General features: G+C 37.4%; 1 protein-coding gene across 3 annotated transcripts in view; it reads left to right on the forward strand.

The window, feature by feature from the left end:
- ABCB7 (ATP binding cassette subfamily B member 7) overlaps positions 1–15,989 on the forward strand; it is a 140,005-nt gene that overhangs the window by 84,776 nt on the left and 39,240 nt on the right. For 2 of the 3 annotated variants that reach the window (XM_060002324.2, XM_060002322.1), the window contains exons 5-12: positions 5,355–5,487; positions 6,353–6,621; positions 7,172–7,260; positions 7,353–7,440; positions 8,316–8,490; positions 9,396–9,553; positions 10,115–10,278; positions 10,438–10,567. In XM_060002324.2, coding sequence (XP_059858307.1) covers positions 5,355–5,487; positions 6,353–6,621; positions 7,172–7,260; positions 7,353–7,440; positions 8,316–8,490; positions 9,396–9,553; positions 10,115–10,278; positions 10,438–10,567 — 1,206 coding nt within the window. The remainder of the gene's footprint in view (positions 1–5,354; positions 5,488–6,352; positions 6,622–7,171; positions 7,261–7,352; positions 7,441–8,315; positions 8,491–9,395; positions 9,554–10,114; positions 10,279–10,437; positions 10,568–15,989) is intronic. The other variant, XM_060002323.1, reaches the window with a different exon arrangement.

Raw genomic sequence — 15,989 nt, forward strand, 5'->3', positions numbered from 1 at the left:
TTCTGGAGGGTTTTTATCATAAACAGATGTTGAATTTTATCAAAAGCTTTTTCTGCATCTATTGAGATTATCATATGGTTTTTATCCTTCAGTTTGTTAATATGGTTTATCACATTGACTAATTTGCATATATTGAAGAATCCTTGCATTCCTGGGATCAACCTCACTTGATCATGGTGTATGATCCTTTTAATGTGCTGTTGGATTCTGTTTCCTAGTATTTTGTTGAGGATTTTTGCATCTATGTTCGTCAGTGATATTGACCTGTAGTTTTCTTTTTCTTGTGACATCTTTGCTGCTTTGGGTATCGGGGTGATGGTGGCCTCATAGAATGAGTTTGGGAGTGTTCCTCCCTCTGCTATATTTTGGAAGGATTTGGGAAGAATAGATGTTAGCTCTTCTCTAAATGTTTGATAGAATTCACCTGTGAAGCCATCTGGTCCTGGGCTTTCTTTGTTGGAAGATTTTTAATCACAGTTTCAATTTCAGTGCTTGTGATTGGTCTGTTCATATTTTCTCTTTCTTCCTGGTTCAGTCTCGGCAGGTTGTGCATTTCTAAGAATTTGTGCATTTCTTCCAGGTTGTCCATTTTATTGGCATAGAGTTGCTTGTAGTAATCTCTCATGATCTTTTGTATTTCTGCAGTGTCAGTTGTTACTTCTCCTTTTTGATTTCTAATTCTGTTGATTTGAGTCTTCTCCCTTTTTTTCTTCATGAGTCTGGCTAATGGTTTATCAACTTTGTGTATCTTCTCAAAGAACCATCTTTTAGTTTCATTGATCTTTGCTATCGTTTCCTTCATTTCTTTTTCATTTATTTCTGATCTGATCTTTATGATTTCTTTGCTTCTGCTAACTTTGGGGTTGTTTTGTTCTTTTTTCTCTAATTGCTTTAGGTGCAAGGTTAGGTTTATTTGAGATGTTTCGTTTTTCTTAAGGTAGGATGGTATTGCTCTAAACTTCCCTCTTAGAACTGCTTTTGCTGCACCCCATAAATTTTGGGTCGTCGTGGTTTCATTGTCATTTGTTTCTAGGTATTTTTTGATGTCCACTTTGATTACTTCAGTGATCTCTTGGTTATTAAGTAATGTATTGTTTAGCCTCCATGTGTTTGTATATTTTACAGATCTTTTCCTGTAATTCATATCTAGTCTCATAATGTTGTGGTCGGAAAAGGTACTTGATACAATTTCAATTTTCTTAAATTTACCAAGGCTTCGTTTGTGACCCAAGATATGATCTATCCTGGAGAATGTTTCATGAGCACTTCAGAAAAATGTGTATTCTATTGTTTTTGGATGAAATGTCTTATAAATATCAATTAAGTCCATATTGTTTAATGTATCATTTAATGCTTGTGTTTCCTTATTGATTTTCATTTTGGATGATCTGTCCATTGGTGAAAGTGGGGTGTTAAAGTCCACTACTATGATTGCGTTATTGTCGATTTCCCCTTTTATGGCTGTTAGTATTTGCCTTACGTACTTAGGTGCTCCCATGTTGGGTGCATAAATATTTACAATTGTTATATCTTCTTCTTGGATCGATCCCTTGATCATTATGTAGTGTCCTTCTTTGTCTCTTGTAATAGTCTTTATTTTAAAGTCTGTTTTGTCTGATACGAGAATTGCTACTCCAGCTTTCTTTTGATTTCCATTTGCATGGAATATCTTTCTCCATCCCCTCACTTTCAGTCTGTATGTGTCCCTAGGTCTGAAGTGGGTCTTTTTTAGACATCATATGTATGTGTCTTGTTTCTGTATCCATTCAGCCAGTTTGTGTCTTTTGTGGGAGCATTTAATCCATTTACATTTAAGCTAATTATCGATATGTATGTTCCTATTCCCATTTTCTTAACTGTTTTAGGTTTGTTATTGTAGGTCTTTTCCTTCTCTTGTGTTTCTTGCCTAGAGAAATTCCTTGAGCATTTGTTTTAAAGCTGGTTCGGTGGTGGTGAACTCTCTCAGCTTTTGCTTGTCTGTAAAGGTTTTAATTTCTCCATCAAATCTGAATGAGATCCTTGCTGGGTAGATTAATCCTGGTTGTAGGTTTTTCTCCTTCATCACTTTAAATGTGTCCTGCCAGTCTCTTCTGGCTTGCAGAGTTTCTGCTGAAAGGTCAGCTGTTAAGCTTATGGGGATTCCCTTATGTGTTATTTGTTGTTTTTCCCTTGCTGCTTTTAATATGATTTCTTTGTATTTAATTTTTGTTAGTTTGATAAATATGTGTCTTGGCATGTTTCTCCTTGGATTTATCCTATATGGGGCTCTCTGTGCTTCCTGGACTTGATTAGCTATTTCCTTTCCCATATAGGGAAGTTTTCAACTATAATCTCTTCAAATATTTTCTCAGTCCCTTTCTTTTGCTCTTCTTCTGCTGGGACCACTGTAATTTGAATGTTGGTGCATTTAATGTTGTCCCAGAGGTCTCTGAGACTGTCCTCAGTTCTTTTCATTGTTTTTTCTTTATTCTGCCCTGCAGTAGTTATTTCCACTATTTTATCTTCCAGGTCACTTATCTGTTCTTCTGCTTCAGTTATTCTGCTATTGATCCCTTCTAGAGTATTTTTAATTTCATTTATTGTGTTGTTCATCGTTGCTTGCTTCCTCTTTAGTTCTTCTACGTCCTTGTTAAATGTTTCTTGCATTTTCTGTATTCTATTTCCAAGATTTTGGATCATCTCTACTATCATTATTCAGAATTCTTTTTCAGGTAGACTGCCTATTTCCTCTTCATTTGTTATGTCTGGTGGGTTTTTACCTTGCTTCTGCATCTGCTGTGTGTTTTTCTGTCTTCTCATTTTGCTTATCTTACTGTGTTTGGGGTCTCCTTTTTGCAGGCTGCATGTTCATAGTTCCCATTGTTTTTGGTGTCTGTCGCCAGTGGCTAAGGTTGGTTCAGTGGGTTGTGTAGGTTTCCTGGTGGAGAGGACTAGTGCCTGTGTTCTGTTGGATGAGGCTGGATCTTGGCTTTCTGGTCGGCACGTCCACATCTGTTGGTGTGTTTTGGGGTGTCTGTGCCGTTATTATGATTTTAGGCAGCCTCTCTGCTAATGGGTGGGGTTGTGTTCCTGTTTTGCTAGTTGTTTGGCATAGGGTGTCCAGCACTGTAGCTTGCTGGTCGTTGAGTGAAGCTGGGTCTTGGTATTGAGATGGAGATCTCTGGGAGATTTTCGCCATTTGATATTACGTGGAGCTGGGAGGTCTCTTGTGGAGCAGTGTCCTGAAGTTGGCTTTCCCACCTTAGAGGCACAGCACTGACTCCTCACTGGAGCACCAAGAGCCTTTCATCCACACGGCTCAGAATAAAAGGGAGAAAAAATAGAAAGAGGATAAAATAAAATAAAGTAAGATAAAAGAAAATAATTAAAATAAAAAATAATTATTAGGGAAAATAAGATTTTTTAAGTAAAAAATAAAATATAATGGACGGACAAACCCTAAGACAAATGGTGAAAGCAAAGCTATGCAGACAGAATCTCACACAGAAGCATACACATACACACTCACAAAAAGCGGAAAAGGGAAAGAAAGAATCTATCTTGCTCCCAAAGTCCACCTCCTCATTTTGGGATGATTCCTTGTCTATTCAGGTATTCCGCAGATTCAGGGTACATCAAGTTGATTGTGGAGGAATAATCCGCTGTTCCTGAGGTTGTTGGGAGGATTTCCCTTTCTCTTCTTTGTTTGCACAGCTCCTGGGTTTCACCTTTGGATTTGGCCCCACCTCTGCGTGTAGGTCGCCTGAGGGCGTCTGTTCTTTGCTCGGACAGGACGGCGTTAAAGGAGCAGCTGATTCGGGGGCTCTGGCTCACTCAGGCCTAGGGGAGGGTGGGGTTTGGATGTGGGGCAAGCCTGTGGTGGCAGAGGCCAGCGTGACGTTGCACCAGCCTGAGGCACACCATGTGTTCTCCCAGGGAAGTTGTCCCTGGATCACGGGACCCTGGCAGTGGCGGGCTGCACAGGCTCCCGGGAGGGGAGGTGTGGAGAGTGACCTGTGCCTGCACACAGGCTTCTTGGTGGTGGCAGCAACAACCTTAGCATCTCATGCCCGTCTCTAGAGTCTGCGCTGAAAGCCGCGGCTTGCGCCAGTCTCTGGAGCTCCTCTAAGCAGTGCTCTTAATCCCCTCTCCTCCCGCACCAGGAAACAAAGAGGGCAGAAAAAGTCTCTTGCCTCTTGGGCAGGTCCAGACTTTTCCCCCCCGGACTCCCTCCCGGCTAGCCGTGGTGCACTAACCCCTTCAGGCTGTGTTCACGCCACCAGTCCTCTCCCTGCGCTCTGAACGAAGCCCGAGCCTCAGCTCTCAGCCCCCGCCTGCCCCGGTGGGTGAGCAGACAAGCCTCTCGGGCTGGTGAGTGCTGGTCGGCATCGATCCTCTGTATGGGAATCTCTCCGCTTTGCCCTCCGCACCCCTGTTGCTGCGCTCTCCACCGTGGCTCCAAAGCTTTCCCCCTCCGCCACCTGCACTCTCCACCAGTGAAGGGACTTCCTAGTGTGTGGAAACATTTCCTCCTTCTCACCTCCCTCCTGCTGGTGCAGGTCCCATCCCTATTCTTTTGTCTCTGTTTATTCTTTTTCCTTTTGCCCTACCCAGGTACGTGGGGAGTTTCTTGCCTTTTGGGAGGTCTGAGGTCTTCTGCCAGTGTTCAGTGGGTGTTTTATAGGAGCAGTTCCACGTGTAGATGTATTTCTTATGTATCTGTGGGGAGGAAGGTGATCTCCACGTCTTAGTCTTCCGCCATCTTCCTCAACCTCCTGGGTTTTCTTTTGTATGGTGTTGGAGCAAAGGGATTTTTTTCTGGGGCAAATAGATCTATCAGTGTTGGGTTTTTTTTCCCCCTGAATGGTGAATCAGCTACAGATACTTGTAATTTATCTGCTTTTGAGATCCTTTTTTGCTGTATAATTTCAGTTTTACCATTATTTTGGTGAATAAATAATTTTACATATATTTATTGAATACCTGCTATATACAAAGCATTGTACTTATATACACAAATAACTACAGTATAAGGCAGTTTGCTGTAAGTGTTATGAGCTCTGTAGGATTTTAGATAATGGAGAAAGCATTTTTGAGTGGATGATCAGGGGCGATTTCATGGAGGCAGGAGCATTTGACTAATGCACATAGCTTATAAATGAATATTAACATGGCAGTCAGTGTGAGTTAGGAATCCTGAAATGACAGCTCTCCCACTGCCAAAGATTTTATCTTTATAAACTGGGAAAATCATTCCAATACTAGTAAGTGGTTAATATCTAAACATTCCCATAAATACTAATTTAAGGTAAATATTTGTACTTTTATGAATACATAATTTGCATATGATTGATAATTGCTGCTTTTGTTTTTAGGCTATGAATATTGTGGTTCCCTTCATGTTTAAATATGCTGTAGACAGCCTCAACCAGATGTCGGGAAACATGCTGAACCTGAGTGATGCACCAAATACAGTTGCAACCATGGCAACGGCAGTTCTCATTGGCTGTATGTTGGTTCTTTAATCTGTCTACAGGTGTTGACTTTCTTCAAGAGGGTTTCATCATATTTGAGCATATGACCTTTTCACCACAAACACAACTTAGCATTTTGGATGTTTGTTTTATGTGAGATTTTTTGTTTGATGTGTGGTTTTTAAAAAATTCTTTGTATGATATACTTTCCAAAAATTCTGTAATAAAAGTCTCATTTTCTAAGTTCTAGAAAACAATAACATGAAGTAAGACATTAAATTCATAACAACCGCTTCTAATAGTTAGGCTCCTTATAAGGTATTTTTTTAGTAAGGCTAGTTATTTTCTTGCTGTTGTTGTTAGCCGTTGAATAGGAAATTGCTACATAATGATATACCTGTATTAATGTGTTATTAAATTATATTCAATAGCCATGACACAAATCTACAATTTGTAAAGAACAGAATATAGTGCTTTGTGTCCCCATGCAGTAGAAAGGATACTTTATGAAACTCAGACCTGAGTTGGGGCATGCTTAGTCAAAGCACTTGGATTTTTCAGGATCTCGATTTTATCATTTGTTATTTGGGGGAATTGAATTAGATCACAAAACCTCAACAGATACTGTACATTTATCCACAATAAGGCCTTATGGGCTGCTGTTACTTGGAAAAATCTTTCAACATTTGGAATCTTATGGGAAAAAATAACAATGAAAAGTTTTCATGGTGGTGGAAAGATTGATACTCAGTAGGCTAGATATTTTCTAGGTTTCTTTTAGTGTAAGTATTCTGTGATATAGTCATTCATTGTACAAACATTTTCTGAGCCCTTGACGTTTTTATACTCCAACGATTCTAATATTTTTACACCCCACTTTTTCTTGATTGTATTCCTAGATGGTGTATCAAGAGCTGGAGCTGCCTTTTTTAATGAAGTTCGAAATGCAGTATTTGGCAAGGTAGCACAAAATTCAATCCGAAGAATAGCCAAAAATGTCTTTCTCCATCTTCACAACCTGGATCTCGCTTTCCACCTGAACAGACAGACAGGAGCTTTGTCAAAGGCTATTGACAGAGGGACAAGGGGTATCAGTTTTGTCCTGAGTGCTTTAGTGTTTAATCTTCTTCCCATCATGTTTGAGGTGACCCTTGTCAGTGGTGTTTTGGTAAGTAAAACATTTTTCATGACAAGCTTTTATCTTACATTCTTGTTAGTAGCTATTTAGTACTTGAAGCTTTTGTACTATTGCATGCTTATGATTTGAAAGCAAAATCCCATGGTGCCAGAAGGGTTATACAGTTTGTTTAATTATTTTTCCACAAGCTTCAAGGGACTGTGTCCAAAGTCTTGATCATGTTATTATTGTAAAGAGCTGTTCAGTTCTACACATAGGTCAGTCATTTAGCTAGTGGTTGCAGTTTTTTTGTTAACAGACATTATGGTATATGGCTTTGGACTGGTATGCTCAGATTATCTAGGTTTCTTTCTATTCACCATTTGTAGCATTTTAGGCAATTTCATATTTTATAATTAAAAGTATGCATATAACTTAAAGTTGATTTTCTAAGGTATTTGTTTCCTCACTCAGTTTTTCATATATACAACTTTATACCAACATATTTTTTAATTAAAATCTTTGCGATTTGCTAATGTATATTATAAACTATTTGGCAAGAGCAATGACTGTTTCTCATTTCTTCTTTTGCCTTCTCCAGTATTATAGATGTGGTGCCCAGTTTGCACTGGTGACCCTTGGGACACTTGGTGCATACACAGCATTCACAGTTGCTGTCACACGGTGGAGGTAAGGTATCCCCCAGAGGTCAGTCAAGGTTCAGAAATTAGTTATGCTTCTGTAGCAAACATTCCATGCCTATGCAAATCTTTGTCTTACAGAACTAGATTTAGAATAGAGATGAACAAAGCAGATAATGATGCAGGTAACGCTGCCATAGACTCGCTGCTGAATTATGAAACTGTGAAGGTAATATGTTTAATTTTACTTTCCTCTTCCTTTCACACCACACTAAGGTTTGTTCTGCCATTTAATTGAATAGGTGCTGTAAGTTAGAGCTACAGATTAGTATAGGATCTCTAGGTATGATGAAATAATTGTACTTTATTGTTTTTCTTTTGTTTAGAAATTGCCCTTTCTACCACATTTTTTGTGTGGCACCATCGGAATTTTACCTTCTGAATTAATTTATAAGTAGTGACAGTATGGTTAGCATCTTGATTCAGAATGCACACTAAGTTCTTGACTCTATCCCTCATACTGCCTAGCATAGTGTTTTTCACTAATTCATTTCATAATTCATTCATAATTCATTTCACTACTTCATTTATCTGTTCATTTTTCCATTTAACAAATATTACTGAATGCCTCTTGTGTGCAAAGCGCTATGCTAAGTCCTGTAATGGGGGAGGGTGGTAAAAACAATGATTACTGTTTGATCCTTGCCTCCCCAGAATTTGCTAAGCACTGGGAGAGTTAAAGTAAAGTATGCAAGTGGCTACATGAGAAAGGTGTAATGTGGTGGGGGCAATGAGAATTGTCAATTCAGAGTCCCAGAGGATCAAGGCAAGGCTTTGTGAAGGAAGTGCCATTGACAGCTTTTTTAGATCTGGGTTTAAATTAACTAGGCATTCAGTAAATGTTTGGGGGATGAATTTTATGGACTTTTCAAATACTGTCCATTGTGGAAAACTGCAGGAGTACCATAGTCCAATATATGGAAAGTCAGTTTTTAAAATGGTGTATGCAGTACAAAATTGTATCCATGAAAAGGTTTCTAATCACTTAAGAGATTAAATTCCAATTATAGTTGTATGTAGTTACTATTTTTATGTATTTTGTAGTATTTTAATAATGAAAATTATGAAGCACAAAGATATGATGGATTTTTGAAGACATATGAGACTGCTTCATTGAAAAGTACCTCTACTCTGGCTATGCTGAACTTTGGTCAAAGTGCTATTTTCAGTGTTGGTTTAACAGCCATAATGGTGCTCGCCAGTCAGGGAATTGTGGCAGGTAATGGATATGTGGTTTTCACATTAGTCTATGTTTTACTTAACCTTTATAAAGGTTAATGAAATAAATGTGTATATTAGTCTCATAAAGCATATTCAATAAGGTGCTATAACATCCTTGGAGTACTTTCATTTTTGTATCAGAATATGTTTTCTTGATTACATGATGATGTTTTTTTTACTTTCCTTTGTTTAACACTACAAGTTTAGCACTGGTTCTCTCATTGATTGGGATTACTGTTTGTGGGGCTACAACCTGATTCTTTTCAGAGTAACTTTCTTTTTAGCATCTGATATTTCTAATTTCTCTTGTAGACCTGGAAAGAAATGTAATTAATTTAGTATTTAGTCCAAAGGACTAAAATGCAGGCAGTCATATAAAAATTACTAGTAACCTTTTAATTTTTCTATTAGTTGTTCATTGCAAAACATTGCAAAAGTAAATAATATCTATGCCTCTTTTCTGTAACCTGCTTGCTTAGTTAGGATTTATTCGTTCACTGAGACCTTAATACATGGTTTATCAATTCCCAATCATGATATCCATTTGCTCCAATTTTTTAATTTATACTTTAAAAAACTTCTATTTTACATTACAAGGAACTTTCTTAGGAAGAAAGGAGAGATTTTCAGCCTTCCGTTTCTTTCCTCACTTAAGCCATTCTCTTTTACTTATATATTATGTGTCGTGTATGGGTGGGCTTTTGCCATTCCAGTTAGCATATATCTAGTTCCCTATTTTCCTATATCATGGATTAAAATGCTTTGGAATTTGAGTAGGCCTAAGAGTTGCTGATTATGTACATTTTGAACTGTATTCCACAGTAGTAAACTGTAAACTTTTCTATCTTAAACTGGAAAGTTCATAACATCTAAATTTTTTTTTTCTACCAACTGCATATTAAGGTACCCTTACTGTTGGAGATTTAGTAATGGTGAATGGACTGCTTTTTCAGCTTTCATTGCCCCTTAACTTTCTGGGAACTGTATACAGAGAAACTAGACAAGCACTTATAGATATGAACACCTTGTTTACTCTACTCAAGGTAGACACCCGAATTAAAGTAAGTAACCTATTTAGTACCTTTTTAAAAGCATATAAGCATCATCTCATTAATGGTATTATTCCGGGGGAATATTTTTACATTACCATATTAGCAAACTAATTTCTCTTTTGCAGGAATTGGGACTATCATGTGTATTAAAAGGCTGTTACAGCTTTTACTTCTGTGTTTAGAAACCTTACAGTATTAGCAAAGAATATTATACCTAGAAGCTAAATTTTGTTAACTTCTATATTTGTACTTGCACCTGATTTACTTTTGCTAATAATGATATAAAATGTGATTGCCTCTCCTCACATTGTCAACCTCCTTTCTCCCCTGCCCACCATCCCTCTTTACCCCCAAAACAAATTTATCAGAAATCAAAGCATTCGGGATTTTTACCCTTAACAGTGAAGAGTGAAAAAACATTTTTAAAAGCATGCTTAGAAGTGGTCTAACTCCACTTATAAACCTCCTCCTTTCCCTTTATTTTCCTTTTTCTCTCTGTGAATTAGAAAATTGCATAGCTGTACTCTAGGAGGTGTGTAAAGTGGCTTTTTCTTTTCTCTTCCCTGCTAGGACAAAGCGATGGCATCTCCCCTTCAGATCACACCACAGACAGCTACGGTGGCCTTTGATAATGTGCATTTTGAATACATTGAGGGACAGAAAGTCCTTAGTGGAATATCTTTTGAAGTTCCTGCAGGAAAGAAAGTGGCCATTGTAGGAGGTAGTGGGTCAGGGTAGGTAATTTAGTTCTTTATAAAATTCTGCATTGTTGATTGCTGACTCCCATTGTAATATTTTTTTATGTGTCATAATAAAATGATGACTGTGGTTTAAAATAGGGGCTCCCTAATGCCAGTTGGAGCTACATAACCTTTCATTGTCTCCTATTTCAGGAAAAGCACAATAGTGAGGCTGTTGTTTCGCTTCTATGAGCCTCAAAAGGGTAATATTTACCTTGCTGGCCAAAATATACAAGATGTGAGCCTGGAAAGCCTTCGGAGGGCAGTGGGAGTGGTACCTCAGGTATTTAAAAAAAGAAAAAACTTATTTGGGGGAAGGTATATTGGGTTGGTGGATCTTTTACTAGAATCATTTGAATCCAGAGAGTCAGTATATGCTAATTAAGTTGGAAGTGGTAGGCCCTACAGGCCATATTCTGTTACCAAAAAGACAAAAAAACATGAATTCAAAAATCTTCATGATGGGAAGATTTTTTTAAGCCTTAGGAAGATAGCATAACATAGAGGAAAGAGCCCAGACTGGAGTCAAATAGAACAGAATTGTAAGCCCAGCTCTAACCCATATACATTGTATGGCCTTGGGCCTGAGTTTCCTCATCTGTAAAATAAGGATACCGTTTTCTTGTAGGACAGAATTATTATGGAGTAGAGATAATATGTGTAAAGTACCAAGTACAATGTCCATCACATAATTGTTCAGTAAATGAAAACTATTATTTTAATTTTGAGCAGTTTTTGGCAGAGTAAATTTATAAAAATTACAAAGCAGTCTGGCTGCCAACTTCAAGTTGCTATGCCTTGTTCCCACAGTACCAAGCACAGTGCCCGACCCATAGTGAGCATTTAACAAGTATTTGCTGAGTGACTTCAGGGGGAAACATAAGTTCAGAGTAAGATCTGAGAAGGTAAGAAGGAGGTAGCCTTACAGGATGTGAGTTTTTCTTATACTGAAAGCCAATAGAGAGACCTGGGAGTTAGTTGCAGCCTAGAATCAGAACCAAATCCCTGGGAGAACTGTAAGAAAAGGATCAGACAGTTCCTTTTATGTAGCTTGTAAAAGGTCATCAAGTGATCTAACACATGCCACTCTGCCCTGTCCTCTCTTTCACTGAGAATCCCAAATTTAGTGTTCATGAGTCACTTAGGGAGATTATCGAAATTCCAACTCTCTTTCACACACCTTGGTTCTGGTTTAGGAGGGCAGTGGGGGCCCCAGAAACCTGCATTTTTGAATATGCCTTCTAGGTGATTTAGGTGATTCATAGACTATATGTTGAAAAACACTGACCTAAACCATATATGAAGTGAACTGAATTCTGGGCTGTTCCTGCTTAGGGCTCAGTGTCCTCATCCATTCTCTTGGGCTGTATAATAATTACCCCCATCGTTTTGAAAAAGAAAATGTTTTATTCACTAAGGAAAAATATACATGGTCAATAAATGAAAGAAAAGATACTCATCCTCATTAGAAGTCTTAGTAATTAAATCAACAATGGGATACCATTTATCACCTATTAAACTGCTGAGGATTTTAAAACTCATAGTATTTAGTTTGGGCAAGGCTGTGTGAAATGGCTAGTCTGTTTTGCTGGAGGAAGCATACAACTTTCCTGATGAACAAATTGGCAGTATGTAGCAAGAGTCTGAAAAATATTTATACCCTTTATTACAGTAATTCTGCCTCTAGGAAGTTTTAGTAAGGAAATAAACAGGGAAGTGAACAGATTTTTCTATGCTAAACAGTTCATTATAGTGTTATTTATACCAGCACAAGTTGGAAACACTATAAAATCCAGTGTTAAGTAGATGGTTAAATTATCAGCATAGGATCAAATGTCATACAGTCATTTTTAAATATCATGTTTGTAAAGAGTATTGAGTGTCATAGATAAATGCTCAGATACAAAGTTTGTTGAAAAAGAAGTTACCAAACAAAATGTAATATCTCAGTTTTATAATACTAAATGAATACATTATAACAGAAAAAATATTGGAGAAAATACAGCAACATGTTAATAGTAGTTATTGCTGGATGGTGGGATTATGGATTATTTACTTAATTTTTGTTTTACCTTATATTTTCTATTTCCCTTTTTTTAATATCTTTATTGGAGTATAATTGCTTTACAAGGGTGTGTTACTTTCTGCTGTATCAAAAAGTGAATCAGCTACACATATACATATATCACCATATTTCCTTCCTCTGCGTCTCTCTCGCACCCTCCCTATCCCACCACTCTAGGTGGACACAAACCACCGAGCATATCTCCCTGTGCTATGTGGCTGCTTCCCACTAGCTAGCTATTTTACGGTTGGTAGTGTATATATGTCCATGCCACTGTCTCACTTCGTCCCAGCTTACGCTTCCCCCTCCCTGTGTCCTCAAGTCCATTCTCAATGTCTGTATCTTTATTTCTGTCCTGTACCTAGGTTCTTCACAACCTTTTTTTTCTTTTAGATTCCATATATATGTGTTAGCATATGGTATTTGTTTTTCTCTTTCTGACATACTTCACTCTGTATGAACACACTCTAGGTCCATTCACCTCACTACAAATAACTCAATTTCGTTTCTTTTTATGGCTGAGTAATATTCCATTGTATATATGTGCCACATTTCTATGTCCATTCAACATAAGACACTTACGTTGCTTCCATCTCCTGGCTATTATAAATAGAGCTGCAATGAATATTGTGTTCCATGACTCTTTTTGAATTATGGTTTTCTCAGGGTATATGCCCAATAGGGGGATTGCTGGCTCGTATGGTAGTTCTATTTTTAGTTTCTTAAGGAACCTCCTTACTGTTTTCCATAGTGGCTGTATCAATTTACATTCCCACCAACAGTGCAAGAAGGTTCCCTTTTCTCCACACCCTCTCCAGCATTAATTGTTTGTAGATTTTTTGATGATGGCCATTCTGACTGGTGTGAGGTGATACCTAATTGTAGTTCTGATTTGCATTTCTCTATTGATTAGTGATGTTGAGCATCCTTTCATATGTTTGTTGGCAATCTGTATATCTTCTTTGGAGAGATGTCTGTTTAGGTATTCTGCCCATTTTTGGGTTGGGTTGTTTATTTATTTTATTTTTTTGATATTGATGTGCATGAGCAGCTTGTATATTCTGGAGATTAATCCTTTGTCCCTTGGTTCATTTGCTAATATTTCTCCCATTCTGAGGGTTTTCTTTTTCATCTTGTTTATGGTTTGCTTTACTGTGCAAAAGCTTTTAAGTTTCATTAGGTCCCATTTGTTTATTTTTGTTTTTAATTCCCTTTCTCTAGGAAGGGGGTCAAAAAGGGTCGTGCTGTGATTTATGTCAAGAGTGTTCTGCCTATGTTTTCCTCTAAGAGTTTTATACTATCTGGCCTTACATTTAGGTCTTTATCCATTTTGAGTTTATCTTTGTGTGCGGTGTTAGGGAGTGTTCTAATTTCATTCTTTTACATGTAGCTGTCCAATTTTCATAGCTCCACTTATTGACAAGACTGTCTTTTCTACATTGTATATTCTTGCCTCCTTTATCAAAGATAAGGTGACCATATGTGTGAGGGTTTATCTCTGAGCTTTCTATCCTGTTCCATTGATCTATATTTCTGGTTTTGTGCCAGTACCATTCTGTCTTGATTACTGTAGCTTCGTAGTATAGTCTGAAGTCAGGGAACCTGATTCATCCACCTACATTTTTCTTCCTCAAGATGGCTTTGGCTATACGGGGTCTTTTGTGTTTCCATGCAAATTGTGAAATTTTTTGATCTAGTTCTGTGAAAAATGCCATTGGTATACAGATTGCATTGAATCTCTAGATTGCTTTTGGTAGTATAGTCATTTTCACAATAATGATTCTTCCAATCCAAGAACATGGTATATCTCTCCATCTATTTGTATCATCTTTAATTTCTTTCATCAGTGTCTTACAGTTTCCTGCATACAGGTCTTTTGTCTCATTACATAGGTTTATTCCTAGGAATTTTATTTGTTTTGTTGCAATGGTAAATGAGAGTGCTTCCTTAATTTCTCTTTCTGATTTTTCATAATTAGTGTATAGGAATGCTAGAGATTTCTGTGCATTAATTTTGTATCCTGCTACTTTACCAAATTTGTTGATTAGCTCTGGTAGTTTTCTGCTAGCATCTTTAGGATTCTCTGTGTATAGTCTGCAAGTAGTGACAGTTTTACTTGTTTTCCGATTTGGATTCCTTTTCTTTCTTTTTCTTGTCTGATTGCTGTGCCTAAGACTTCCAAACATATGTTGAATAATAGTGGTGAGAATGGGGAACCCTGTCTTGTTTCTGTTCTTAGTGGAAATGGTTTCTGTTTTTCACCATTGCGAACAATGTTATCTGTGGGTTTGTCATATATGGCCTTTCTTATGTTTAGGTACATTCCTTCTCTGCCTGCTTTCTGGAGGATTTTTATCATAAATGGTTATTGAACTTTGTAGAAAGCTTTTTCTGCATCTATTGAGATGATTATATGGTTTTTCTCCTTCAGTTTGTTAATATGGTATATCACGTTGATGGATTTGCGTATATTGAAGAATCCTTGCATTCCTGAGATAAATCCCACTTGATCGTGGTGTATGATCCTTTTAATGTGCTGTTGGACTCTATTTGCTAGTATTTTGTTGAGGATTTTTGCATCTATGTTCATCAGTGATATTGTCCTGTAGTTTTCCTTTTTTGTGACATCTTTATCTGGTTTTGGTATCAGGGTATTCGCGACCTCGTAGAATGAGTTTGGGAGTGTTCGTCCCTCTGCTGTATTTTGGAAAACTCTGAGAAGTATAGGTGTTAGCTCTTCTCTAAATGTTTGGTAGAATTCACCTGTGAAGCCATCTGGTCCTGGGCTTTTGTTTGTTAGAAGGTTTTTAATCACAGTTTCAACTTAGTGCTTGTGATTGGTCTGTGTATATTTTCTGTTCCTTCCTGGCTCAGTTTCGGAAAGTTGTGCTTTTCTAGGAATTTGTCCATTTCTTCCAGGTTGTCCATTTTATTGGCATATACTTGATTGTATTAGTCTCTCATGATCCTTTGTGTTTCTGCAGTGTCAGTGGTTACTTCTCCTTTTTCATTTCTAATTCTATTGATTTGAGTCTTCTCCTTTTTTTCTTGATGAATCTGGCTAATGGCTTATCAATTTTGTTTATCTTCTGAAAGAACCAGTTTTTAGTTTTATTGATCTTTGCTATTGTTTCCTTCATTTCTGATCTGATCTTTATGATTTCTTTCCTTCTGCTAACTTTGAGGGGTTTTTGTTCTTCTTTCTTTAATTGCTTTAGGTGTAAGGTTAGGTTGTTGATTTGAGATGTTTCTTGTTTCTTGAGGTAGGATTGTGTTGCTATAAACTTCCCTCTTAGAACTGCTTTTGCTGAATCCCATAGGTTTTGGGTTGTAAAGTTTTCATTGCCATTTGTTTCTAGGTATCTTTTGATTTCCTCTTTGTCTTCTTTAGTGATCTCTTGGTTATTTAGTAGTGTATTGTTTAGGCTCCATGTGTTTGTACTTTTTACCTATTTTTCCTGTAATTGATATCTAGTTCCATAGTGTTATGGTCAGAAAAGATACTTGATACCTTTTCAGTTGTCCTTCATTTACCAAGGCTTGATTTGTGACCCCAGATATGATCTATCCTGGAGAATGTTCCATAAACACTTGAGAAGAAAGTGTATTGTGTTGTTCTTGGATGGAATATCCTACAAAT

Source organism: Delphinus delphis, chromosome X (assembly GCF_949987515.2).
Source record: "Delphinus delphis chromosome X, mDelDel1.2, whole genome shotgun sequence".
In the NCBI taxonomy this organism is placed as follows: domain Eukaryota; kingdom Metazoa; phylum Chordata; class Mammalia; order Artiodactyla; family Delphinidae; genus Delphinus; species Delphinus delphis.